Source organism: Coffea eugenioides, chromosome 9, assembly GCF_003713205.1.
Source record: "Coffea eugenioides isolate CCC68of chromosome 9, Ceug_1.0, whole genome shotgun sequence".
NCBI classification, from domain to species: Eukaryota; Viridiplantae; Streptophyta; class Magnoliopsida; order Gentianales; family Rubiaceae; genus Coffea; species Coffea eugenioides.
The window spans coordinates 41,989,811-42,017,758 of record NC_040043.1 but is presented as its reverse complement, the minus strand read 5'-3'; the positions used below and the strand labels follow the sequence as shown (position 1 = coordinate 42,017,758).

Genomic DNA, 27,948 nt, shown 5'->3' with positions numbered 1-27,948 from the left:
AGGAGAGCAAAAAGGTGATGGTGGAAATGAAGAACCAGCAATGCCCTTTGAGAAAAAGCAAAGGAAAAAGAAATCAACGGTGTGGGACGATATGAAAATTGTGAAGTTAGACAATGGAATAGAAAGGTGCAATGCAATCATTGTAAGGAGTTATTTGCCAAGAGTACAACTGGAGCTACATCTCAACACAAGCGTCATCTAAATGCATGTTTACAAAAGAAGATGGCAATGGGAGAGCAAAATAGGATGAAACAGCAAGTGTTGTCTTTTACCGAAGGGCCATCCGATGGAATTACTTCGATCACAAATTTTTCATATGACCATGCCAAGGTACGGGAGCTTGCTTCTCATATGGTGCTTGCACATGAATACACATTTTCTATGATGGATCATGTTGTATTCAATAAATTTATGAAAGCTGTGTCCCCATTTTATAAAAAGATTACCCGGCAAACTGTCAAAGAGGATTGCATTTCTACTTATCAACTTGAAAAAAGAAAGCTGAAATCTGTATTAAAGAGTGCTAGTCGAGTTAGCATAACTACAGATTTATGGAAATCTGGTCAAAAAATTCAATATATGGTTGTAACAGGGCATTTTGTTGATTCTGATTGGGCGTTACAAAAACGTGTGTTGAATTTTTGTAATGTGCCACCTCCTCATACGGGAGTAATTATTGCTGATGCTTTGAGTAAATGTTTTATTGATTGGGGGATCGAGAATAAAATTTCCAGCATCACGGTAGACAATGCTTCTTATAATGATGCTTGTGTTAGGAGACTTAGGGAGGATTTTTCTCTAAGAAAGAGGTTAAGTATTGCTGGAAAAATTTTTCATGTGAGGTGTTGTGCACATATACTTAATCTTTTAGTGCAAGATGGCCTCAATCAACTAGGTGATGTGATTGATACTGTTAGAGAGGGGATCAAGTACTTGAACAACTCTGAGGGTCACCTAAATCAATTTACCAAAATTGCGAAACAGCTACAGTTGCCCTCTAGGAAATTGATTCTAGATTGTCCAACTAGATGGAATAGCACATATCTCATGTTGGCTTCGGCTTTAGACTTCAAGGACGTTTTCCCAAGATATGAGGACATTGACCCTGGGTTTCACTATGTTCCAAGTGATTACGAGTGGTTGCAAGTAGAAGAAGTGTGTCGATTTTTGGGTATTTTTCATGAGATCACTGACATGATTTTTGGATCCGACTATCCAACTTCTAACATCTTTCTTGTGGAGCTTTATAGGATTAAAGAGCTTTTAAATGAAAAAGCTCTTGATATTTCTGATCAAATTAGGGCCATGGCTTTGAGCATGTCAGTAAAATTTGACAAATATTGGGGAGAAACCAATGTGTTGCTTTCGTTAGGTGCTATTGTTGATCCAAGGTACAAAATGGTACTCATTTATCATGCTTTTTCGATTATTTATGGTGAGGAAGAAGCTGCTGTGAAAATTGATGAAATTAAACAGCTTCTTTATGAGCTTTACAATGAATATGTTGATACTCACTTCTCCTCCCTTGCCGGGGAACCATCGAGGCAGTCGGTAAAGCGTAAACATAAGGAAGTGAGTAGTTCTTCGGCTCAATCTCAGAGGAATGTTAAGAAACTTGGACTTCCAATTCTTACTGGCAAGGAAAAATTTCAAATGCATGTTAGTGAAATTGACAAGGCGCCACCTGAAAAATCAGATTTAGATATTTATTTAGAAGAAAGTAGGTATGCTTGTGACGCATCTGCTAATCTGGATGTCTTGGGGTGGTGGAAAGGAGAAAGATGGAGGTTTCCAATATTGTCAAGGATGGCCTGTGACTTACTTTCTATTCCAGTTACAACTGTGGCTTCTGAATCTACCTTCAGTGCTGGGGGAAGAGTAATTGATGATCGGCGAGCTTCTATGTCTGTTGAGACAGTGCAAATGCTACTTTGCGGTAGTGATTGGATTCGCAATCTTCATGGAATAAAAACCAAGTCTCGTGTAAGTGTATTACGCTTTCTAGTAGTAATATGTGGTTAATTGATTATTTTACTTCATCTTTTATCTCTATAGCTCTTATTTTTAGAGAATATCATGACTTTGAGTCTTTGACATTTTTATTTTGTAGGATCAATCTGATGTTGCCGAGTCATCTACGTATCATGAAGTTGAGCTTCCTCAAAATTGAAAGAATGCTAAATTTTAGAAATTGCTGCTGCTGTCCTTTGGTATTCTACTTCATTTTTTTAGCTCAGTAGCTCTTATTTTTAGAAAATATCATGACTTTTACATTTTTATTCTGTAGGATCAATCGGATGTTGTCGAGACATTTTACGTGTCATGAAGTTGATCTTCCTCAAAATGAAGGCTAAATTTTAGAAATTGCTACTGCTGTTGCTCTGTAGCTCTTATTGTTTGCTGTCTTTTAGACTTGATTATTGCTTTGATGTTTGTTGTACGTGAACAAAATATGAGTACTTGACTACTTGTGAATTCTCATCAGCAACCATGGCTGAGGTACTATGAATGCCAAAGTGAATTCTCATCAATTTAGAGGAGTAATTTTCACATTTCTAAGTTGCTGGACATTCATACCAAGTCAAACACGGCTCTTTTGACTGTTGGACTGATAGAAAATTACATATGCTCTCTTTTGGTGGGACTGCTTGATCTTTTCTCTTTTGCTAAATTGGATTAAATCCATAATCCCCACTCAGCAACAAATATGTATGCCAAATTTGCATCTTCTGAATGGTTACAGACTTGCAGTGAACAGATGGCTGCTATGGTAAATATTTCGAGCTCGAGCTCGAGCTTAACGAGCTCGACTCGATTGTGTTAAACGAGTCGAGCTCGAGCCGAGCTCGAGCTAAATATAGAGCTAACGAGCTCGAACTCGAGCTAGTTATTCGACTCGACAATGTTATCGAGCGAGCTCGAGCCAGCTCGAAATTCGTACAAATCGAGCTCGAACCACTACTACTCGGGCTCGGCTCGACTCGAATAACAGCTCTAAGTGTATTCCATGTTACTAACTTTCCTGTATAAAGGTGGGTTGGTTTTAGATAGAAGCTCCTTTATTGGTCCGTATAGCTTAAACAGATGACTGGAACTGAGGAAGAAGAAGAATGACCCAACTGCACAGGCAGTGTACTATATATAGAGAGAAGAGGAGTAGTGACCACTTGCATTTAATGAGCACAACCTTACAATCCGCCAAAATTAAGGCTAATCATAGCCACCTTGCAACTTCATGAACAAAAGGCTAAATGTAACTATATAGGTTTCTCTAATTCATCTAAACTAACATTTGGAGCCCCAAGTCTTTTTTACCATGTCCTCTTTTCTCGTTGCCAACAAGCACAGCAATTAACAAGCAACCACAACGAACAACAAAAACTAGCAACTTGCTCTTATATCTTAGCTTTCGAATTTCACCTTTCATAATCTTCTTCTCTTCTTTTAACCTTGCAAGTTCAATCTTCATGAACCGGTTCTCTTGTTCAGTTTTCCTTAGTTCCTTCAAAAGTTTTGCCATTGTATTTTTTGTCATCTCTAACATTGGTGGATCATACCACAAAAAGTACTTGTAAGCCTTTGGTGACTATAATCAATATCAATACCCCAATTAGATTACAGAATTAATCTAAAGCAGAAATTACTACTAAATAACCATATATGATTATACTGCCAAAATAAAAAAAATTAATTCCCCTAAAATATATTAACAAAATAGAAAAAATACCCCATATTCTTGCAGCCGTGGAATCCTTTTCCTGGATTTGACAATGTCCACGAAGTAGCTATTCGACATGGTTCATTACAATCACAAAACACGGTCTCATCTCCATTGTACTGATTTACCTTCTCTCTCTTCACCCCTGATATTTTTGCGCTTTCTTCATCTTTACGATTTGAGTATTGGTAGCTGCACGAACTTGATGCTCTATTGAAATACTTTCTACTTTGATGCATCTTACATATGCACCTTTGCAGATAGAATTGGGAAATTGTGATGAGACCTAATGTCTCAAATCCAGATGCTTGCCCCTTTTTGTAATGATCTCTAATCTGTGTCTTTCGAATAATTGCAGCAGATTAAGCAAGTGTGACAATTATACCTCTGTTGGTCCACGCAAAGTGAGTAAAATGTAGTAAAAAGTCCTACATTGAAAGTAAAAAAAACTAGGTCAAGGACTAAATTGATTAAAATATTTCATTAAGAACGAAGTTGATTTAAGTGAAAATATTTAGGGACCAAATTGGCGAAATTTCCAAAGAAAAGTTAGGGGCTGCTTGGTCAGAGGGTTTTGGTATGGGGAATGACGATGATTCCAATACTTGATGCCTGATACACTGTAATGGGAATTGAAATATTAGAATCATATCTAAAATTTTGGGGATTCGTGATTCCTGAGTAAATTGGGAGGAATCACTCAAGTCCTCCGTTTCATTTCCAATAGTATAAATAAAAGATAAAATATTTCCTTTCTCTTCTCCAGTAGATCCTTTCCTCTTCTCTATCGCCATCAAATCGTCCTCCCCATCACAATCGATCTCTTATGTTCTCTTCTCTTTGTGAAGAGAAAAATTAAAAAAATTAAGAGCCAATCTGTTCCCTCGATTTTGCTCAAATTATTCACCAATAAAGTTTATCTTTTGGCCCAAAAATCAGCCTGAAAGTTGAAAAAAATGGCGTCCTCATCAGCAGCAGCAGCAACCCAATTTCAGAACCCATTTTTGCGTTATAAAACTCCATTTTCAGACAATAAATTGAGCCCAAATGGCTATAGAATTTCTTTCTGTAATTTTAAGCCAAGAAGCAGTAATAATGGCAAAAAACCTCAATTCTACAGGTCTTTGAGTGTAGTGAATGAAAAGGTTCTTGGGATTGATTTGGGGACAACGAATTCAGCAGTGGCTGCCATGGAAGGAGGGAAGCCTACTATAGTTACTAATGCTGAAGGGCAAAGAACGACGCCTTCTGTGGTGGCCTATACCAAAAACGGGGATAGATTGGTTGGACAGATTGCAAAAAAGCAGGCTATGGTGAATTTTGAAAACAAGTTTTTCTCTGTGAAAAGGTTTTTTGGAAGGAAGATGTCTGAGGTGAATGAGGAACGTAAGCAGGTTGCGTATAAAGCTGTGAGAGATGAGAACAATAATTAAAAAAAAAGAAAAATTAATTTTGATGTCATTCCAACTATGCTTGTACCAAGCATCGGTCTGTGGAATGATACCAGGGTTCAAAACCCATACTGTTTTTTTGTATATTATTCCATCTCCAATTCCAATACCAGAACATGAAACAAGCACCCCCCTACATTGCTCAAAACCTTTTCTCATTCCCTCAAAAAAATAAACTAAAAAAACCTTTTCTCAAATTCTCGATGTCCTCCTGATTTGGTCCACTACTGATTTACAGTCTGATTGGACTTCCATTCTAGTCCATCCTGCATCTTTGGTCTTCATTCATGGAGTCCTTACTGCTAGAGCTTCTTCCTCGATTGCTTTCCCCCTCTCTTGGGTTCCATAATCCCTTTTGCTTTCATTATTTTCTCAGTCCAGCGCCTAGCTACGATTCCCTTTCCCTGTCCTTATCATCTGAGCTGATATGGCTGCTTCTTTATTTATCTTAATGAGTCCCTTCTTCGGTGGCTTCCAGGTCACTTGATGTTGTTGCTGCGGTGTTGCTGCTGCAATGCCAAATGAACACCAGGAAGTTGTGTAGCCTAAGCGCAGGAAGCCGAGACTTCTTTTACACTTCACTATCAAATGCATTGTCCTCCGTTACAAACCAAAGAAACCTCCGCAGAATCCATTCTTTGATAATTACATTAGGCCTGCACAATTCTGTACTGTTCTCAGGAAAACTCATTTCCAAATACTCCCAATTTAAAGACCCACTTGCTTCATTGTCGATTTTTGGACAAAGTTCGCATAAAAAGAATGTTTATTTGTGGAATACAATCATTAGAGCCATGACCCATAATGGATTATACTCTACAGCACTAGATTTTTACACCCAGATGCGGGAATTAAGGATTGTGCCTGATAATTATACCCTTCCTTCGGTTATTAATTCGTGTGCGAATTTGTTGGATTTTGAGACGGCAAAACTTGTTCATGATCATGTTTTAGAGGTGGGTTTTGGTTCAGATTTGTATATATGCAATGCTTTGATAGATATGTATTCGCGGCTGAATAACTTGGATAGAGCAAGGAATGTGTTTGATGGAATGTCTAAAAGAGATTTGATTACCTGGAATAGTTTGATTTCTGGGTATAGTTCAAATGGGTATCGGGATGAAGCATTGGAATTCTTTTATAAGTTGAGAATGGTTGGTTTGCTACCGGATTGCTTTACTGTGTCGAGTGTTTTACCAGCATGTAGTGGCTTAATGGAGGTTGTGGAGGGTCAACTAATTCATGGTTTAGTGGAGAAGATTGGTGTTATGAGAGACGTCATTGTGAGTAATGGTTTGCTTTCTATGTACTTCAAATTCGATAAGTTAGTTGATTGTGAAAAAGTTTTTAATAAGATGGATGTTAGAGATACAGTCACTTGGAATACTATGATCTGTGGGTTCTTTAATTCTTCCTTGTACGACGAATCAATCAGGTTGTTTTTTCAAATGGTGCATGATTTTGAACCTGATAAAATAACACTTTCATCTGTTTTGCAAGCTTGTGGTCATGTCAGGGACTTGAAGTCCGGAAGATCAGTGCATGACTACATGGTGAAAAATAGATACACAGGTGACATAACAGCTAACAATCTCCTAATAAACATGTATACGAAGTGTGGTGAATTATTGGCTTCAAGGGAAGTTTTTGACAGTATGAAAAGCAGAGATTTAGTGTCTTGGAACTCTATGATTAGTGGTTATGCTGAAAATGAATTTTATGAGGAAGCAATAGAGCTGTTTAACATGATGAAGATGGAATTGGAGCCTGATTCCATCACTTATGTGATTCTTTTAACGTTGTGTACACAATCTACTAACAGATATTTTGCGACACAGCTACATTGCACTCTCTTAAAGCAAGGATTTGATTCCATCATAACTGTGGGTAACTCACTCATAGATATGTATGCCAAAGTTGGAGAACTGGACAATTCTTTGGAACAATTTGAGAACATGGAAGCTCGGGATGTAGTGACATGGAATACTATTATAGCTGCTTGTGGTCATTGTGAAGACTGTAGTTTAGGTTTAAGAATGATCAGTAGGATGCGGAATAAAGGAATTACTTTTGAGGTACCTACCCTGTTGAGCACCTTAACGCTGTGTTCCTTTCTAGGTGCCAAACGTCAAGCAAAAGAGTTACATGGCTGCATTTTCAGGCTAGGTTTTGAGTCAGATGTTTCAATTGGGAATGCAGTGATTGAAATGTACTCCAAAAGTGGAATTTTGTGGTACTCCATGAGAGTTTTTAAGCTCATGAAAACAAAGGATGTCATATCGTGGACTGCACTGATCTCTGCATATGGAATGTACGGTGAAGGAATGAAAGCTCTAAAAGTTTTTCAGAAGATGAAGAAAGTTGGTATTGTTCCTGATCATGTTGTGTTTGTTGCCATATTGTTTGCATGTAGCCATTCTGGTTTGGTGCAAGAAGGATGGGATTGCTTTTACCAAATGAAGAATGACTATAGTATTGAGCCAAGGAAAGAACATTATGCATGCATGGTTGATCTTCTATCTCGATCTGGCCTGTTAGCTGAAGCAGAGGATTTCATCCTTTCGATGCCACAAAAACCAGATGCAAGTATATGGGGAGCTCTGCTTAGTGCTTGCCGATCCAGTGGAGATATTAAGATTGCTGAACGTGTGTCAAAACGTCTACTTGAATTAAATTCAGATGATCCAGGATATCATGTTTTAGCATCAAATGTTTATGCTGCCTTAGGGAAGTGGGATAAAGTGAAAATGATAAGAAAATCCTTGAGAGCAAGAGGTCTGAAAAAGCAACCTGGATTTAGTTGGTTGGAGATTCAAAATAGGGTTTATATTTTTGGCACCGGACACCGGTTCTTTGAACAGTGCAAAGAGGTGCATGATTTCCTTTTTGTCCTTTCAGATCTAATGGCCAAGGAAGGTTATGTGGCTGATCTAAGATTTGCCTTGCATGATGTTGAAGATGATGAAAAGGTTGAAATGCTTTGTGGGCATAGTGAAAGGCTTGCCATTGCATTTGGTGTGTTGAATACAGAACCAGGTTCCCCTTTGCAAATAATGAAGAACCTACGTGTTTGTGGAGATTGCCATACTGCAACCAAATATATATCGAAGATCTTGCAACGAGTAATTTTAGTCAGAGATGCAAATAGGTTTCATTTATTCAAGGATGGAACTTGTAGCTGTGGAGATCATTGGTGATAGTCTTGTTATTCTTAAATTCTGATGAAGGGCAATATTAGAATTACGTCTGTTTGCTACAGCTCTCTGTGAAGAAAGCTTATTCCTTTTCCTATTTTTATTCACAGCACATTTGTTGTACATTATAATTGCAGTAAATCCTCAGCGTTCGCATATGAGAAACTGCAAAATTTCCAGGACTTAACATTCAATGAACTGGGTTCTATACTTGATTGATGTTGGAGCATGTGTGTGCCCAGTGGCACCAAGGAAGTTGGAACCAGAGAAAAGAGCCTGCAATCTTCCAAATCTGTAAGGTTAGAATTTACTGCACAGTATGTTAAGAATTGGAGGTGCTACTAGTAATGGACAAGGTCCTTGCCCAAAGAAATTTACATTTTTCATGTTTCTATGACCGGTAGATTGAACTAGTGCACTATTAGTGATGCTTATGATAGCAGGTAGGTGTTTTTCTGTCAAAATGGCACTTACCTTGGAAGTGGTGTTACAGCATTGGAGCTTGGCACCCGAAAGTCTACCTATTTTGAGAGAGTTTTGAAGTTAAATAATAGTTTTATCTTTTTAATGGAATGTATTGATGGCTAAACTGTCACAGAGTCTATAAGTCCGTGTTCCCATATTTTTTATTTCAGCCTGGTAGCTTAGCATCTTTAGTCAGTCTCCCTCGTATGGTTTTCAAGTTTGATGGTCCTAATCTCTTGGTTGAAAGAGATTGCGATATTCATTTCTGTTTGTTAGCTGAGAGAGGTTTTGGTTTATGCACCCATGGTTATAGGAGTGGAGGAAATTGAGCTACTTTGTGACAGAGTATGAGTTTTAAAGTAACTTTTAATCAGCAATAGGGCCAAGAGAAGTTACAGTCTAATCTTCTCTGTATATTTCTTACCTTACAGCCGCATAATTTGGTTTTTGTAACATGTCACATCCAGTTTGAATATGCATTTTATTAAGTAATTAATTATTTCTTTACTTGAAACTGTAGGTACTAAAACATGGTGGTGGATAACTTTTGTGCCCCTTCTCAGAAAGTGCCAACGACTAATTTTAGCCCCTGTTGCTGTTATTAGTGGCGGCAAAGTCTGTCCTCGTGGAAAAGAGGTTGATAGCCCAAGGAATCAATGCATGCTCCATGTTCTGGAGATCATGAGTTCAATTCTTGACTTCTCCACGAAGAAAGACTACAAAATAATGGTACTCCATAGCTAAAGAAAAGATCCTGACAAAAGCCCTTACTGTCTACTTTTTAGAGCTTCTTATTATAGGTGGAAGAATCCAATGCACCCATTGCAGTGCCTGTCAGAGTAGTAGAAATAACTGGCATAATATCCCACAACTAGTATGACAAAAGGACATGTATTTTGTTTGTTTTTTCTCTGGCTAAAATTGAATAATCCACAACATGATTGCAGCCTGGCATAATACTAGGGGCAGGCAAATGTAGAATGGACAGTAGTATTTTTTGCAATTCAAATGCTGCGTACAAACAAGATAAGCACTAGGCTTTTGTTTTCTAATTTGTATGAAGGGAAAATGAAGAAGCTCAGATGCATTGTTTTGCTGTTGCAGATGATTATTTGCTTTTGTCTTAAGTTCATACTATCTTGATGCATGTTTGGTTAATGCCATTTCAGAAAAGGTTAACTGAGGGCGTTCCAATGCAATTATTCTGTACTCTGAATTATAGTCTTTTTACTTTTGTCTTTTGGAAATTGATATGTTGTCCTTATTGGAAGTGTTACCGCACTTTTCTTCTTTCCTTATGTTCAATTAAATCCCCTGCTTTATTAAAGTGACTGACAAAGTGGTTAGCTGGGATTTCTCTTAACCAATTCCAGAAATAACAACTTTTAATACGCGATTCAGAACATGTAAGATGATGTATAATTTTAAAAGAAGTTGCGAAAATTTAAAAAAAAAGAAAGAAGTAAGATGCGTTTATTCATGTCCTTTGATTATCACAAGATGTGTCAAATTTGTTTTGCTTAAAGCTTATAATGCATTATTATGGTGTTGATGAGTTTTAACCTCCTGCTACTTATAAAAAAAAAACTTTCTAAAATTTATAATTTTGGGGGCAATCTTGTTCAAATAACTTTTCTTCTTTCACTTGTGTGACATTGCAGAAACATTTTTTATGCGATAAAACGTTCCAAGGAGAAGTTACAAACTGCATATGCTTGAAATAGATGTACTAATTGTGTTGTGGATTCCTTGTTCTTAAGGTAGCCAGTGACTATAAATATCTTACAATGCAAGAAAGTGTGCTGCTTCAGCAATTAAGTTGCACTTCTAATGTCATGTAACATCCTTTTTGTTTGACAAGATTGAAGGCACCATGCTGGATGCTGTTTATTATGGGAAGTCTTGCTAGATTCGGCTTCACTTGGGTGTTGCTGCTGCAAGATACTTCTCGCGCATAACTTGGAACTTGATGATCATTTTGTCTCGAGGTGGCCAGCAGTCTCTAATTACAGGAGCATCTATGAAATGTTGGATCCAGGATGACAAGTGAGGGAATCTCTCTCCATCTACCAACTTTAGACTCATTATTTCTTCTAGAATGCTAACGAAGTCAGCGAACCAACCAAATGCGAGATCAAGGTATCCAATAGTCTCCCCGTGAAAGAATTTCTTTCCTTTTAGTTGCTCTTCAACAAGTTTTAGATTCTCCAGTGCTTCTACTGCTGCTACATCTTGATCTTTCTCACGTGCAATGAAAAGTTGCGATATTGATTTCATGAGCTACACTTGGAAATTAAGGTTAAGCATCACATAATATTTTCAATTGACCAAAAGCTGGAACAAACATGCTGATATGCTTAGTGTTATTTTGTATTGCAGGGCAAATGATTTAAACTATTTGAGCTAGCAAACGTTTTCATACCTTATCATCTCCAAAATTCGCCCAGAATCGTGCCATGGATTTCTCACAAGGATCTTGAGGTAGGAGAGGATTATGCTTCCATGTCTCGTCAACGTACTCGAGAATCACAAGAGATTCACAGACTGGTTTACCATCATGCACGAGCACGGGCACCTTTCCATGAATAGGATTATACTGGAGAAGTGAAGGGCTCTTGTTGGTAAGATCCTCAAAGATGGTCTCATACTCTATCCCCTTAAGCTTCAGTGCCCAGACAATCCTCAAAGCATATCCGCTGGACCATGTCCTGAAAAGCTTCACTTCTTCTGCCATAGTGCCTTGGCAAGCAACCTGGAATGGCTATGTTATGTAGAAAAAAGGTTTCTTCAGCTCAATCGGTTCTGAGCAGACCTGTTTTAATCGTCTTCTCTTTTGTTTGCTTATGGTGGTTCACCTTATTTTTGTCAACGTAGTTATGTAGCATTGCAGGCCCTGTGTGGAATTTGGATGCTGGCTTTAATTCAAGGGATAATTGCAGAAACCTCCCCTGAGGTTTCTGACACTTGTACTGACCTCCCCTGTGGTTTGAAAAATTGCACTGACCTCCCTTGAACTTACTAATCCTTTGCAAATTCAGTCCAAACGATTTAAATATTATTTTAGGGAGGGAAATTAGAATTTTGTACCAGATTTGTCCTTTGTGCTACATGTCCAATGAATTACAAAGTATTACAAATCAATTAACAATTAATAAACTTTAAGTGGTGTAGTTTATGGGCAAATACGTATTACCTATTTAAAGTACCGACTCTTTATGGGTGTTTTACTTTCAAACATTTAATTTATGATAAACATATCTATATTTGTAAGTAAAATTTAAAAAGTGTTACAGTAATATTTTTGGAAAAAAGAAATCGGTAGGTTATCTATTTAATATAAATTAAATATTAAAAAAAAGATATTGCCCCTAAAGTATTAATTCTTTATGGCTTTTATCCATTAGATGAGTAAAGTATTGGCTCTTTATGAGCATTTTATTCTGAATCATTTAATTTATGTCAAATACGTAAATGTTTGAAACTAAAATTGAAAAAGTGTTCTATTAATATTTTTACGGAAGGGAAACTGGTAGGTTTTATATTTAACAAAAATTAAATATTTGAGAGTACAAAGATTTGAGACAAATCTTTTGAGACATCCCAAAATCGAAAATATGACACTTTTAATGAGATGAAGGAAGTAATAAATTAGCATTACCATACCTTATTAAGACCATAGAAGCACCCTTGACATAATGTTTACTTTTCATATTATGCACTGCAACAAAATTTGAGCAATAGCTACGAAACTTTCGGCGAGGACTACAAAATTTATTGGTAGTGTATAATCTAGCAAAGGACTTTCAAACTTGTCGCCCAATTTCAGAAGCCCACTACAATTAGCGAGAAATAGTTCATGCCATAGGATGACTATAGTTCCTGCTTTGGTAAAATAAAACAATGACTGGCAGTGAGGCTTCGATTTCCTCAGTAGCAATTTCCCTTTCTTCTTTTCATTAGGGAGGGAACCTCAAATTAATTTTTAGACCTTTGACCGATGAATAGAATAAAGCTAGTGCACCAATTTATTTTTTTGTATTAGTTTTGTGGTAACAGTTACACACACAGTCAAAGATGTTTGAATTTTTTTTTTCCTCTCAATATTGATTAGTTGGTTTAAAGGCTCAATTCTTTACGAAAAAGAAAAATTTTCTTCCACATTTTTAAATTAAAATCCAAGTAACCTAAAAACTAAGAACCCGTTTCATTTTTAGAAGAAAATACGGTATATGTAAAATAAAATTCTTTCACGTGATTGAAAATTTGTATGATAGCATGACATATATAGGTGTGAATATTCAATGGATTAGGTAAGCGCTCATTTTATCATTCATTGGACATATAGCACAAAGGGCAAATCTGGTACAAATTTCTAATTTTCCTTCCAAAAATAATATTTTAATTGTTTGGACTGAATTTGCAAAGGATTAATAAGTTCAGGGGAGTCAGTGCAATTTTTCAAATCACAGGGGAGGTCAGTGCAAGTGTCAAAAAACCTCAGGGGAGTTTTCTGCAATTGGCCGTCTTTGTCCTGTCCGCTTGAAATGACATAATACTTACATCTTATACATTACGAGAAAAATGCAATTTTGGTACCTAAACTTTGACGGACGAGCGGTTTTAGTCCCCAAATTTTGGACGAAAACAAATTTGGTACCCGAACTTTCAAATTTTGAGCACATTAAGTACCCTTGACAATTTTTTCCAAATTGGTACCGGAAAAAGCCATGTGATAGTCACGTGTCCGGCCGAAATGGAATTAAAAAAGGCCAAAATGCAGTTTTGGTACCTAAATTTTGACGTACGAGCGGTTTTAATCCCCAAATTTTTGACGAAAATAAATTTGGTACCCGAACTTTCAAATTTTGAACACATTAAGTACCCTTGACGATTTTTTCTCAAATTATTATCGAAAAAAGCTATATGACAGTCACGTGTCTGGCCACAATTGTATAAAAAAAGGCTCCAAAAATGTCAAATGCCATTCTAATACTAAGTATTAAATTTAAGGACTAATAGCGTAATAAAGAAAAAATTCAAGGACTAAATAACATCACATGAGTCAACAAAATCGAAGAACTGATACAAATAAGCTCCAATTCCAGACAAATTTTGTGACTTAATTCTTAGATTAATGTACTGGAATTGGAGCTCATTTGTATCGGTTCTTGGGTTTTGTTGACTCATGTGATGTTATTTAGTCCTTGGATTTTTTCTTTATTACGCTATTAGTCCTTAAATTTAATACTTAGTATTATAATGGCATTTGACATTTTTTGGCCTTTTTTTTATATACAATTATGGCTTGACACGTGACTGTCATATGGCTTTTTTCGGTAACAATTTGGAAAAAAATCGTCAAGGGTACTTAATGTGCTCAAAATTTGAAAGTTCGGGTACCAAATTTATTTTTGTCCAAAATTTGGAGACTAAAACCACTTGTGCGTCAAAGTTTAGGTACCAAAACTGCATTTTGACCTTTTTTTATTCCATTTTGGCAGACACGCGACAGTCACATGGCTGTTTCCGGTAACAATTTGGGAAAAAATCTTCAAGGGTACTTAATGTGTTCAAAATTTGAAAGTTCGGGTACCAAATTTGTTTTCGTCCAAATTTTGGGGACTAAAACCGCTCGTGCATCAAAGTTTAGGTACCAAAACTACATTTTTCTCTATACATTATTGGAAGTATAATAATGGAAGGGGCCGGGACAACAATCATGCATTGGCATACTTTTGTGACTAAAAGAATTTGTCCCATCAGATGACCAATAAAATTTGTCTTGTCTAATTTGAGAATTTCACATATATCATACACCTTCCTAATAATGGAATATATATTCTTTAATGGGAAAATTTCAGAAACCTATTTTTGACAGTTTCACTTGGCACTTTCAAAGTTTAAAAAATTTTACTTGCCTCCCTTGCTTTAGATTTTTTGTATCATTTACAACCCATTTTAAAATAGAATATTAAAAAATTAATTTTGGGAGAGTAAATATATTCTCATTTTGTTGTCTTGCTTTTTATTACCACAAATGAAAAGCAAAAAAAAAAGATATGAAGATTTATATTAATATCAAATGAAAAACAAAAACAAAATATATGAAGATTTATTCTAACTAGATAAAATATAGTGTATTTTTTAAATATCAAAAGTTAATATTTAAATATTTATTAAAGTTTTTATAGATTACAAAGATAATATTTTCTTTACTGTAAAGTGTTTTGAGTTAATTTAAGAAGTTTTATAAATCTTTTACATATTTTTTAATTTTCTAATTTTTTTCGAATCGATGGCTTGAAAAGTAAAAAAGATATAACATGCTAAAAATTATATATAAATTTGTTTGTATCGATTTAAAGCTAATGCAAAACGATATTCTCAGAGTCGTAAATTATTGCAAGTTATTTTTAAGAGTATTGTAAGTCATTCATAATTTTAAATAATTTAACATTTTTAGTTCAAATCAATGACACAAAAACTATTAAAGAGTTTTTTTGATCTTGTTATCTACTTTAAAAGTTTCATTAAAGAACAATATTGATCAATTAAGAGATAAATTTAGTCTGTTATGATAATTAAGCACAAGAAAAGTACAAATTTGAATTGAAATTGTATTCTCTCTCATAAAATGAGATTTTTAATATTATATTTTGAAATGAAATTCAGATGTTACAAAAAGTTTAAAGTAGAGGAACCAAGTAAAATTTTTTAAAAGTTTAAGGGTGCCAAATGAAATAGCAAGAAATCCCCCCTGAAGTTTTTGACTTTCTTTAATAGTAAACTCTGGTAAAAAGAACTGAAGAACTAAAGAAGTTTACTAATTCCTTTAAGGTACTTCTAACCACTCATTGTAGCTTTTATAAAATTTAGTGTGAATCCAAACAATTTAGGTTTCATTGTGAATTTTGTTTGTATTTAAGTTTAGTGGGAACTACATCAAATATTAGTAAGAATTACATCAATCGAACAAAATGGTGCAAAACTTATCTGAACCCTGTCCCATTCCTTTTCTATAGGTTTTATTGTGAAACAGGTATGTAGTTTTTGACTAGAGAAATAAACGAAAAAGAGCTTTAGAACCAAATAGACGTACTTTTTTTTTAATATATTTGAGGGATTATTTTGGCTGAATTTAAATGTGAAGGACAATAAAAGTTTTTCTTGAAAATGTGGGTATCAAATTAGCAAATTTTCCTTATATATGTTAACACTCAATAATACAAGTAGTTGTGAAATGGACAACTACCCTCATTTCTTTATTTGCTATGTTAATTAGCCATCCGGGCAACATTCTATGTCCTTAACTAGTCTGATTGCATATTAAACATGTACATGGTTACTTGCATTTCTTGACCCATGCAAAGAAAATATTGCTCAAAACCTTTTCTCATTCCCTCAAAAAAAAAAAAAACTAAAAAAACCTTTTCTCAAATTCTCGATGTCCTCCTGAATTGGTCCACAACTGATTTACAGTCTGATTGGACTTCCATTCTAGTCCATCCTGCATCTTTGGTCATCATTAATGCAGTCCTTACTGCTAGAGCTTCTTCCTCGATTGCTTTCTCCCTCTCTTGGGTTCCTTTTGCTTTCATTATTTTCTCAGTCCAGCTCCTAGCTATGATTCCCTTTCCCTGTCCTTATCATCTGAGCTGATATGGCTGCTTCTTTATTTATCTTAATGAGTCCCTTCTTCGGTGGCTCCCAGGTCACTTGATGTTGCTGCGGTGTTGTTGTTGCAATGCCAAATGAACACCAGGGAGTTGTGTAGCTTAAGCGCAAGAAGCCGAGACTTCTTTTACACTTCACTATCAAATGCATTGTCCTCCGCTACAAACCAAAGAAACCTCCGCAGAATCCATTCTTTGATAATTACATTAGGCCTGCACAATTCTGTACTGTTCTCAAGAAAATTCATTTCCAAATACTCCCAATTTAAAGACCCACTTGCTTCATTGTCGATTTTTGGACAAAGTTCGCATAAAAAGAATGTTTATTTGTGGAATACAATCATTGGAGCCATGACCCTGATACGAAAAGGTTAACCCCTCCATACAAGGCTCAGAAATTCCATAACAAGCACTCCTCCATAGAGGCCGGCATCGGCCTGGTAATTCGGGGCTCCCCCACCTTCGAGGCAGAGTCCCGTGAGACTCGAATGGGGTTATTTGTCTGGCTCTGATACCATTGATACGAAAAGGTTAACCTCTCCATACAAGGTCCAGAAATTCCATAACAGACCCATAATGGGTTATACTCTGCAGCACTAGATTTTTACACCCAGATGCGGGAATTAAGGATTGTGCCTGATAATTATACCCTTCCTTCGGTTATTAATTCGTGTGCGAATTTGTTGGATTTTGAGACGGCAAAACTTGTTCATGATCATGTTTTAGAGGTGGATTTTGGTTCAGATTTGTATATATGCAATGCTTTGATAGATATGTATTCGCGGCTGGATAGAGCAAGGAATGTGCTTGATGGAATGTCTAAAAGAGATTTGATTACCTGGAATAGTTTGATTTCTGGGTATAGTTCAAATGGGTGTTGGGATGAAGCATTGGAATTCTTTTATAAGTTGAGAATGGTTGGTTTGATACCGGATTGCTTTACTGTGTCGAGTGTTTTACCAGCATGTGGTGGCTTAATGGAGGTTGTGAAGGGTCAACTAATTCACGGTTTAGTGGAGAAGATTGGTGTTATGAGAGACGTCATTGTGAGTAATGGTTTGCTTTCTATGTACTTTAAATTCGATAAGTTAGTCGATTGTGAAAAAGTTTTTACTAAGATGGATGTTAGAGATACAGTCACTTGGAATACTATGATCTGTGGGTTCTTTCATTCTTCCTTGTACGAAGAATCAATCAGGTTGTTTTTTCAAATGGTGCATGATTTTGAACCTGATATAACACTTTCATCTGTTTTGCAAGCTTGTGGTCATGTCAGGGACTTGAAGTCCGGAAGATCAGTGCATGATTACATGGTGAAAAATGGATACACAGATGGCATAACAGCTAACAATCTCCTAATAAACATGTATACGAAGTGCGGTGAATTATTGGCTTCAAGGGAAGTTTTTGACAGTATGAAAAGTAGAGATTTAGTGTCTTGGAACTCTATGATTAGTGGTTATGCTGAAAATGAATTTTATGAGGAAGCAATAGAGCTTTTCAACATGATGAAGATGGAATTGGAGCCTGATTCCATCACTTATGTGATTCTTTTAACATTGTGTACACAATATACTAACAGATATTTTGCGACACAGCTACATTGCACTCTCTTAAAGCAAGGATTTGATTCCATCATAACTGTGGGTAACTCACTCATAGATATGTATGCCACAGTTGGAGAACTGGACAATTCTTTGAAACAATTTGAGAACATGGAAGCTCGGGATGTAGTGACATGGAATACTATTATAGCTGCTTGTGGTCATTGCGAAGACTGTAGTTTAGGTTTAAGAATGATCAGTAGAATTTGGACTGAAGGAATTACTTTTGAGGTACCTACCCTGTTGAGCACCTTATCGTCGTGTTCCTTTCTAGGTGCCAAACGTCAAGCTAATGAGTTGCATGGCTGCATTTTCAGGCTAGGTTTAGAGTCAGATGTTTCAATTGGCAATGCAGTGATTGAAATGTACTCCAAAAGTGGAATTTTGTGGTACTCCATGAGGGTTTTTAAGCTCATGAAAACAAAGGATGTCATATCGTGGACTGCACTGATCTCTGCATATGGAATGTACGGTGAAGGAATGGAAGCTCTAAAAGTTTTTCAGAGGATGAAGAAAGTTGGTATTGCTCCTGATCATGTTGTGTTTGTTGCTATATTGTTTGAATTTAGCCATTCTGGTTTGGTGCAAGAAGGATGGGATTGCTTTTACCAAATGAAGAATGACTATAGTATTGAGCCAAGGAAAGAACATTATGCATGCATGGTTGATCTTCTATCTCGATCTGGCCTGTTAGCTGAAGCAGAGGATTTCATCCTTTCGATGCCACAAAAACCAGATGCAAGTATATGGGGAGCTCTGCTTAGTGCTTGCCGATGCAGTGGAGATATTAAGATTGCTGAACGTGTGTCAAAACGTCTACTTGAATTAAATTCAGATGATCCAGGATATCATGTTTTAGCATCAAATGTTTATGCTGCCTTAGGGAAGTGGGATAAAGTCAAAATGATAAGAAAATCCTTGAGAGCAAGAGGCCTGAAAAAGCAACCTGGATTCAGTTGGTTGGAGATTCAAAATAGGGTTTATATTTTTGGCACCGGACACAGGTTCTTTGAACAGTACAAAGAGTTGCATGATTTCCTTGTTGTCCTTTCAGATCTAATGCCCAAGGAAGGTTATGTGGCTGATCTAAGATTTGCCTTGCATGATGTTGAAGATGATGAAAAGGTTGAAATGCTTTGTGGGCATAGTGAAAGGCTTGCCATTGCATTTGGTGTGTTGAATACAGAACCAGGTTCCCCTTTGCAAATAATGAAGAACCTACGTGTTTGTGGAGATTGCCATACTGCAACCAAATATATATCGAAGATCTTGCAACGAGTAATTTTAGTCAGAGATGCAAATAGGTTTCATTTATTCAAGGATGGAACTTGTAGCTGTGGAGATCATTGGTGATAGTTTTGTTATACATATATTCTGATGAAGGGCAATATTAGAATTACGTCTGTTTGCTACAGCTCTCTGTGAAAACAAAGATTAGATTAGCTTATTCCTTTTCCTATTTTTATTCACAGCACATTTGTTGTACATAATTATTGTAGTAAATCCTCAGCATTCGCATGTGAGAAACTGCAAAATTTCCAGGACTTAACATTCAATGAATTGGGTTCTATGCTTGATTGATGTTGGAGCATGTGTGTGCCCATTGGCACCAAGAAAGTTGGAACTAGAGAAAAGAGCCTGCAATCTTCCAAATCTGTAAGGGTAGAATTTACTGCACAGTATGTTAAGAATTGGAGGTGCTACTAGTAATGGACAAGGTCCTTGCCCAAAGAAATTTACATTTTTATGACCGGTAGATTGAACTAGTGCACTATTAGTGATGCTTATGATAGCAGGTAGGTGTTTTTCTGTCAAAATGGCACTTACCTTGGAAGTGGTGTTACAGCAATGGAGCTTGGCATCTGAAAGTCTACCTATATTGAGAGAGTTTTGAAGTTAAATAATAGTTTTATCTTATTAATGAAAAGTATTGATGGCTAAACTGTTACAGAGTCTATAAGTTCATGTTCCCATATTTTTTATTTCAGCCTGGTAGCTTAGCATCTTTAGTCAGTCTCCCTCGTATAGTTTTCAAGTTTGATGGTCCTAATCTCTTGGTTGAAAGAGATTACGATATTCATTTCTGTTTGTTAGCTGAGAGAGGTTTTGCTTTATGCACCCATGGTTATAGGAGGGGAGGAAATTGAGCTACTTTGTGACAGAGTATGAGTTTTAAAGTAACTTTTAACAGCAATAAGAGAAGCTACATTCTAATCTTCTCTGTATATTTCTTACCTTACAGCTGCATAATTTGGTTTTTGTAACATGTCATATCCAGTTCGAATATGCATTCCTGGAACTGCCGCATAATTTGGTTTTTGTAACATGTCACATCCAGTTTGAATATGCATTTTGTTAAGTAATTAATTATTTCTTTACTTGAAACTGTAGGTACTAAAACATGGTGGTGGATAACTTTTGTGCCCCTTCTCAGAAAGTGCCAAAGACTAATTTTAGCCCCTGTTGCTGTATTAGTGGCGGCAAAGTCTGTCCTCGTGGAAAAGAGGTTGATAGCCCAAGGAATCAATGCATGCTCCATGTTCTGGAGATCATGAGTTCAATTCTTGACTTCTCCACGAAGAAAGACTACAAAATAATGGTAATCCATAGCTAAAGAAAAGATCCTGACAAAAGCCCTTACTGTCTACTTTTTAGAGCTTCTTATTATAGGTGGAAGAATCCAATGCACCCATTGCAGTGCCTGTCAGAGTAGTAGAAATAACTGGCATAATATCCCACAACTAGTATGACAAAAGGACATGTATTTTGTTTGTTTTTTCTCTGGCTAAAATTGAATAATCCACAACATGATTGCAGCCTGGCATAATACTAGGGGCAGGCAAATGTAGAATGGACAGCAGTATTTTTTGCAATTCAAATGCTGCGTACAAACAAGATGAGCACTAGGCTTTTGTTTTCTAATTTGTATGTTGGGAAAATGAAGAAGCTCAGATGCATTGTTTTGCTGTTGCAGATGATTATTTGCTTTTGTCTAAGTTCATACTATCTTGATGCATGTTTGGTTAATGCCATTTCAGAAAAGGTTAACTGAGGGCGTTCCAATGCAATTATTCTGTACTCTGAATTATAGTCTTTTTACTTTTGTCTTTTGGAAATTGATATGGTGTCCTTATTGGAAGTGTTACCGCACTTTTCTTGTTTCCTTATGTTCAATTAAATCCCCTGCTTTATTAAAGTGACTGACAAAGTGGTTAGCTGGGATTTCGCTTAACCAATTCCAGAAATAACAACATTTAATAAGCGATTCAGAACATGTAAGATGATGTATAATTTTAAAAGAAGTTGCGAAAATTCAAAAAAAAAAGAAGTAAGATTTGTTTATTCATTTCCTTTGATTATCACAAGATGTGTCAAATTTGTTTTGCTTAAAGCTTATAATGCATTACCATGGTGTTGATGAGTTTTAACCTCCTGCTACATATAAAAAGAACTTTTCTAAAATTTATAATTTTGGGGGCAATCTTGCTCAAGTAACTTTCCTTCTTTCACTTGTGTGACATTGCAGAAACATTTTTTATGGGATAAAACATTCCAAGGAGAAGTTACAAACTGCAGATGCTTGAAATAGATGTACTACTTTTGTTGTGGATTCCTTGTTCTTAAGGTAGCCAGTGACTATAAATATCTTACAATGCAAGAAATTGTGCTGCTTCATCAATTAAGTTGCACTTCTAATGTCATGTAACATCCTTTTTGTTTGACAAGATTGAAGGCACCATGCTGGATGGTGTTTATTAGGGGAAGTCTTGCTAGATTCGGCTTCACTTGGGTGTTGCTGCTGCAAGATAGTTCTCGCGCATAACTTGGAACTTGATGATCATTTTGTCTCGAGGTGGCCAGCAGTCTCTAATTACAGGAGCATCTATGAAATGTTGGATCCAGGATGACAAGTGAGGGAATCTCTCTCCATCTACCAACTTTAGACTCATTATTTCTTCTAGAATGCTAACTAAGTTAGCGATCCAACCAAATGCGAGATCAAGGTACCCAATTGTCTCTCCGTGAAAGAATTTCTTTCCTTTTAGTTGCTCTTCAACAATTTTTAGATTCTCCAGTGCTGCAACTGCTGCTACATCTTGATCTTTCTCATGTGCAATGAAAAGTTGCCATATTGATTTCATGAGCTACACTTTGAAATTAAGGTTTAGCATCACATAATATTTTCAAATGACCAAAAGCTGGAACAAACATGCTGAAATGCTTAGTGTTATTTTGTATTGCAGGGCAAATGATTTAAACTATTTGAGCTAGCAAACGTTTTCATACCTTATCATCTCCAAAATTCGCCCAGAATCGTGCCATGGATTTCTCATAAGGATCTTGAGGTAGGAGAGGATTATGCTTCCATGTCTCGTCAACGTACTCGAGAATCACAAGAGATTCACAGACTGGTTTACCATCATGCACGAGCACGGGCACCTTTCCATGAGTAGGGTTATACTGGAGAAGTGAAGGGCTCTTGTTGGTAAGATCCTCAAAGATGGTCTCATACTCTATCCCCTTAAGCTTCAGTGCCCAGACAATCCTCAAAGCATACGGGCTGGACCATGTCCTGAAAAGCTTCACTTCTTCTGCCATAGTGCCTTGGCAAGCAACCTGGAGTGTCTATGTTATGTAGAAAAAAGGTTTCTTCAGCTCAATCAGTTCTGAGCAGACGTGTTTTAATCGTCTTTTCCTTTGTTTGTTTATGATGGTTCACCCTATTTTTGTCAACTTAGTTAGGTAGCATCGCAGGCCCTATGTGGAATTTAGATTCTGGCTTTAATTCAATTGGCCGTCTTTGTCCTGTACGATTGGTGTTATTTGAAGTGGATGTCTGTTTCCAATCACTGTCACATAGATGAAGCTGATCAAATAACCAAAAATTTTGCCTATAATTCACCGCACAAGGTTTTTGTCGAAGGATATGATTAGTGTTTTGAGATTCTTCTGTTCTGCAATTGGATGGTGGGTTAATCCAAGAAATGGAAGAAAATTTCGAAGCTTATTATCTAAACTTAAAGTTTTTGATAGTTTGTTTGTGAAACAACAATCCAAATTTCCAGTGCAATAAGTTTATATGGATTACTGGTAACCATCACTTTTGTAACAACACAAGTTGACTCAATTGATAAGAACAAATCACTTCCTCACAAACAATCGTGTGTTCCAATCATGTTGTCGATATGAAGATTATGTTAGTAGGCAATTTGTAAGTGATCTATGGTTCTCGAGATATGTCTTGACTCGTGGTGGTGACCGAAATCGAATTTATCCAAACTTTTTCGTATCTATATATATATATATATATATATAAAAGACTTGTGTTCTAGGAATTGGTCAGTTGTTCCATAGTTTTGTAAATGGATACAGTCATTAACAAATTAAAATAGTTGCACTTGGGTATTTCTACCATGAAAGCTGATTAAAACAAATTGTGTTTTAACATGTCTGAGTAACTTTTCTGGAAGGAGTCGGTGCTTTAGCCGGACCATAGTTTCTGTGTCAAATTTGCTGAAATTGGGAAGCTACTGGACATTGCTGGGGAAGATATGTTGTTGTGGTCTTTGATTTAACAAGAGGCAGGCCCGTCCTAATTGAGTTAAAACATCAAACTTGAAAAATCCAAGAGACAATTAACCAAAATACAATTGACCAATTGAGTGTACTAGAATTCTTTATGGGGATAATTTCAGAAATCACCCTTGAGGTTTGTGACAATTTTACTTAGCAAAAATCACTTGCCGCCCTACTTTTAACTTTTTGTAACATTGTCAACCAATTTCAAAATATATTATTTAAAAACTCATTATTGAATAGAGTAGATGTTTTCATTCCAAAAATGCCCTTTATTGTCCTAATTTTTTTTTCAAAATTGAATATATGTAATAAAAAGTTGAAAATAAGGACAAATTGTATAAATGTGTAATTTTTATAAACACAATATAACAATAGGTATTTTGACATTAAAAAATTTGTTTTAGAAATATATTCAATGTGTTTTCAAGCCAAAAAGACTATTCCTTTATTGTGAAGTGCTTTCAATCTATTTGAGGAATTTTTTCAAATTTTGACAATTTTTAAAATTTTCTAAATTTCTTGTTTAGATTGATGACTTGAAAACTAGAAAAAAATGAAATATTTATGATTACAAAATCATTTGAGGGTTTTTCAATGGCAAATTTTATTTTTTAATTCAAAAGATGCTTGCGAATGAATTTAAAGGTTTATAAATTACGCAAAAGTTTTTTGAATTTCCTATTGTTTAACTATATATTTAGAAACTTATTTGAGGTGCTTTTAAAGTGCAAAATGTTATTTTTTTTCATTGTAAAATTCTCTGATAACTTTATGTATTTTCTAAATTATTTAGAATCTCAAAATTTCACTATATTTCTTGTGTGGACTAACAACACAAAAATTATTAATAGATCTTTAAACCTTGTTAACCCATGTACTTCCTAATTAAAAAATTATATCAACAGAGTTTTCAAACGTAAAAAGGACTAATTAGATTTCTTATGAAACTAAAATGGTTTACTGGAAAAGGGTAATATTGGAATGAAAATATATTCTCTACCCGCTAATGAGTTTTTTAATAATATATTTTAAAATAAGCTGATAATGTTACAAAAAATTAAATATTAAGGAGGCAGGTGATATTTTTCAAAGTCCAGCTAAGTGAAATTGTCACAAACCTCAAACGAGGTTTCTAAAATTATCCCTTCTTTATATGCAAGTCCATGTCTTATCCTTATAGAAGCACATACTTGGAGAGAAAATTAACAAATATAACTATTGTTGCAAGATGAGTTTTACAGCTTTTGTTTTTCAGTCTTGAACCCCCATTTTTTTCCCCTTTTCTAACAATTGCTAGCTGGTGAAACATTGAAGAGAAAATGTTTAAAAATTATTTTAGATGACCCAATAGTCAATAAAAACCACACAACTAATGAAATTCTAGCTGTTATGAATTACTGTCTTGTGAGCAAAATTAATAAGCTCATGGGTTGTTTCTGTACCACTGGAAATTTTCACTTTTCATCTACTATCTATTATCTATGGCGCATTGTAAAAGCAATCGGGCATTTTTCTTCTTTTTCTTTTTTTTTCTTTGGTAGAAAACCCAAAAAAGGTATTGATTTTGCACTACAGCCCGTACCTCGTAAGTCCACATAAGTTTGTGCATGGAAACGAGTACGTATTGCATTTTTAGTCGGCTATCCATAGAGATGACCCAATATTATGGATTCACTAGGCCAGATCATAAACTGGCCTAATGTGCGTCTTTTTAGCAGTGGTTTATCAATATATGCAGTAGATTTTTAAGCATTCTTTTCTACTTCGGCCCGACAGTTTTAATTCTACCTTACTGTATATCTTTTTTTTTTTTTGACAACAGTAGCATTCTACACCGCTTCTACACTAATCTACACTAATCCTACACCATGGGGAAGAGGAGCCCAATGGGATTTGTATGGAGATTGGGTGGTGATCCTCTAAACTAGACAAGTGCAAGCGGATTGATTCTATACTATGGAGGAAGGGAGTCCAAAGGAACTTGTATATGGGATTAGGAAATGAAATTCCAAACTAGATAAGTGCACTATTGCACTATCTGAATTTTTCCTTGTGACGCACTAGATGAGGTTTGAACTCTCTGTATATCTTGTCAAACTAGAGCCTAGGCCTGTCAACGGGTCGGGTCCAGGCCGGAATTCATTATTCCGGACCCGGACCCGGCATACCAAATCGGATCCGGATTCGACCCGTTTATCCGACGGGTCTTGGATCCGAGTCCGGGTCTACCCGAAAAAAATTATGAAAATTTACAATTTCCAATAAAAATGAGAAAAAAACATATTTGTACACTAATTTCTAACTAATACAAAAAAAAACCAAATAGGAAAATAAATCAAATTGACTTTACTTAAATATATCACCCTAATCAAATTATATTGATAAATATACATATTTTAAATTATTAATCCATTTATATCCGGATCCGGATCTAATACGGGTCGGAATACTATATTCCGTGTCCGACCCATTTTTTTTGTTTGACAAAACAGATCCGGATCCGGGTCCGGGTAACGGAATTAAATCCCTACCCATACCCGCAATAATTTCACGGATCCGGACCGTTGACAGGCCTACTAGAGCCCCATTTGGCACCTGAGTTTTTTGGAAGTTTGTCTAAAACTTTACTGTAGTGCACTGTAGAAGTTTTTGGAAAAATTTTTTAAGATGAAAACCTTTTTTTTCTTTCTTTTTCTTTTTCTTTTTTTCCTCTCTTCTTCTTCTTCTTCCTTCCCCCTCCCCCTTCCCTCCCCTGCCACCTCTGCCTCCGGCGTTGAAGAACCAGCAGCCATGGTCCAAATTTTTTTTTTCTTTTTCTCTTCCCCTCTTGTCCCTCTCCCTCTTTGCTCCCCTCTCCCCCTCTACTCCCCTTCACCCTCCCCCTCTCCCTCCCGAAGCCAGAGAACCAGCAGCCATGGTTTTTTTTTTCCTTTTTCTCTCCCCCTCTTCTCCATCTCCCTTTCCCCCAATTTGGTCGCGTGACCAAATCGCAGATGCGGTCTGGTACCGCGACTGGCTACGATCTGGTCGCGCGACCAAATTGCAGCTAGGGGAAGGGGGAGGGTGGTCGGGAAGGGAAGGGGGAGAGGGGAGGGAAAGAGAGGGGGAGGGAGAGAAAAAAGAAAAGAAAAGAGAGGGGTCGCAGATCGGTCAAAGGGGGAGGGGGAGGGTAGGAGAGGGGGAGAGGGAGAAAGGAAAAAAAAAGGAAGGCCGGCGCCGGAAGCAGCTGCGGAGGTGGTAGCCGGCGATGAAGATGTGGTGGATTGGGGTGGGAGAGAAAGAAGAAGAAAAGAGGAAATTTTTTATGTATTAGATATTTTGAAGTGTGTAGGTTAAAAAATTTGAAAAACTCAGGTCCCAAACAGGCCCTAGGTGAAATTTGCAAATTCTTCTAAAGGTTCACAAGTTTTATATCTTTCCCCGAATGCCATAATGAATACAATTGATAGAAAATATAATTGCCTAAATAGAAAAAAAAACTTATATTTCTCAAACATACACCTCACTTGCAACCAAAGAAAACTGAAAAGTTAAGAGATGAGCGATCAATACAATCGAGCGCCAAAATGTGAGTTATAAGTAAGCCGGTTAGGTCTGGGTCGAAATTGAATATTTCGAATTTAAACCCGTTATAATTTACCCGTTTTGGATTCGAACCGTCTACTCAACGAGTCATATACTTATAATCTTGGAACCGGATTTGACTGGTCCTGGGTGGGGTCTCGAGTCTATCTGGCAGAAATAAAACTCGACAAAATTATGCATTTTATATGGAATATTAGGGTTTGGTAATTTGGAAAAAGAAGTATTATTGTATTAAGAAGTATTTATATTTTATAATTATTAATCTATTTAAACGGAGCCAAATCAGATACAGATTGAAATTCTATATTCCGTATTCGACCCACTTTTTTATTAGAACTAGGAGGGGAATCACCGCGCGATGCGCGGTGGATGAATGCATTATGCCCAGTACTGCCCAATTTAATTGTAATTTACTGGTGATATTAGCTAATTGGAAAGACAACTAATATATCAAGAGTTACACAATATGCAAAAGGCAATTAATTGTATGTTTTATTTGTTAAGATTGACCAGTTAAGAACCACTATTGGCATTGAGCATGTAATATGTGATTAATTTGGTAATGGATAATCGTAAAAATAACTGAAGGATTTTTTTTTATATTACCGTCACTGTTGTTTAAATAATACATTTTTCCATAGGAAGAAGACATGGGATATAATTGTTTTTTAAAAAAAT

General features: G+C 36.1%; 6 protein-coding genes across 6 annotated transcripts; 4 read left to right on the top strand and 2 right to left on the bottom strand.

The window, feature by feature from the left end:
• Positions 1-222: 222 nt before the first annotated feature.
• Positions 223-2,170, top strand: LOC113782612 (zinc finger BED domain-containing protein RICESLEEPER 2-like). The gene is made up of 2 exons (XM_027328489.1): positions 223-1,983; positions 2,111-2,170. The coding sequence occupies exons 1-2, from the start codon at positions 223-225 to the stop codon at positions 2,168-2,170; spliced, it is 1,821 nt and encodes a 606-aa protein (XP_027184290.1).
• A 2,504-nt stretch (positions 2,171-4,674) lies between these two features.
• Positions 4,675-5,151, top strand: LOC113782611 (stromal 70 kDa heat shock-related protein, chloroplastic-like). The gene has a single exon (XM_027328488.1). It carries the CDS (start codon positions 4,675-4,677, stop codon positions 5,149-5,151), a length of 477 nt encoding a protein of 158 aa, XP_027184289.1.
• A 356-nt stretch (positions 5,152-5,507) lies between these two features.
• On the top strand, positions 5,508-8,407 carry LOC113781938 (pentatricopeptide repeat-containing protein At3g03580-like). The gene has a single exon (XM_027327816.1). The coding sequence runs from the start codon at positions 5,691-5,693 to the stop codon at positions 8,364-8,366; it is 2,676 nt and encodes an 891-aa protein (XP_027183617.1). The 5' UTR covers positions 5,508-5,690; the 3' UTR covers positions 8,367-8,407.
• A 2,042-nt stretch (positions 8,408-10,449) lies between these two features.
• LOC113781939 (glutathione transferase GST 23-like) lies at positions 10,450-11,731 on the bottom strand. The gene is made up of 2 exons (XM_027327817.1): positions 11,251-11,731; positions 10,450-11,108 (listed from the first exon to the last, which is right to left on the bottom strand). The coding sequence occupies exons 1-2, from the start codon at positions 11,560-11,562 to the stop codon at positions 10,746-10,748; spliced, it is 675 nt and encodes a 224-aa protein (XP_027183618.1). The 5' UTR covers positions 11,563-11,731; the 3' UTR covers positions 10,450-10,745.
• Positions 11,732-16,837: 5,106 nt separating this feature from the next.
• On the top strand, positions 16,838-19,863 carry LOC113783716 (pentatricopeptide repeat-containing protein At3g03580-like). The gene is made up of 2 exons (XM_027329926.1): positions 16,838-16,854; positions 17,070-19,863. Coding segments are annotated over exons 1-2 (2,391 nt in total). The 5' UTR covers positions 16,838-16,852; the 3' UTR covers positions 19,459-19,863.
• A 1,725-nt stretch (positions 19,864-21,588) lies between these two features.
• LOC113783010 (glutathione transferase GST 23-like) lies at positions 21,589-22,847 on the bottom strand. Its single transcript, XM_027329013.1, has 2 exons — positions 22,393-22,847; positions 21,589-22,250 (listed from the first exon to the last, which is right to left on the bottom strand). The coding sequence occupies exons 1-2, from the start codon at positions 22,702-22,704 to the stop codon at positions 21,888-21,890; spliced, it is 675 nt and encodes a 224-aa protein (XP_027184814.1). The 5' UTR covers positions 22,705-22,847; the 3' UTR covers positions 21,589-21,887.
• Positions 22,848-27,948: the final 5,101 nt, after the last annotated feature.

Bases quoted from the DNA above. Each gene is read 5' to 3' on its own strand.
- LOC113782612 (XM_027328489.1), top strand. From the start codon at position 223: ATGGCAATGGGAGAGCAAAATAGGATGAAACAGCAAGTGTTGTCTTTT. The intron at 1,984-2,110 runs GTAAGTGTATTA...TTTATTTTGTAG, and splicing joins GAATAAAAACCAAGTCTCGT to GATCAATCTGATGTTGCCGA.
- LOC113782611 (XM_027328488.1), top strand. From the start codon at position 4,675: ATGGCGTCCTCATCAGCAGCAGCAGCAACCCAATTTCAGAACCCATTT.
- LOC113781938 (XM_027327816.1), top strand. From the start codon at position 5,691: ATGAACACCAGGAAGTTGTGTAGCCTAAGCGCAGGAAGCCGAGACTTC.
- LOC113781939 (XM_027327817.1), bottom strand. From the start codon at position 11,562: ATGGCAGAAGAAGTGAAGCTTTTCAGGACATGGTCCAGCGGATATGCT. The intron at 11,109-11,250 runs GTATGAAAACGT...TTCCAAGTGTAG, and splicing joins CGAATTTTGGAGATGATAAG to CTCATGAAATCAATATCGCA.
- LOC113783010 (XM_027329013.1), bottom strand. From the start codon at position 22,704: ATGGCAGAAGAAGTGAAGCTTTTCAGGACATGGTCCAGCCCGTATGCT. The intron at 22,251-22,392 runs GTATGAAAACGT...TTCAAAGTGTAG, and splicing joins CGAATTTTGGAGATGATAAG to CTCATGAAATCAATATGGCA.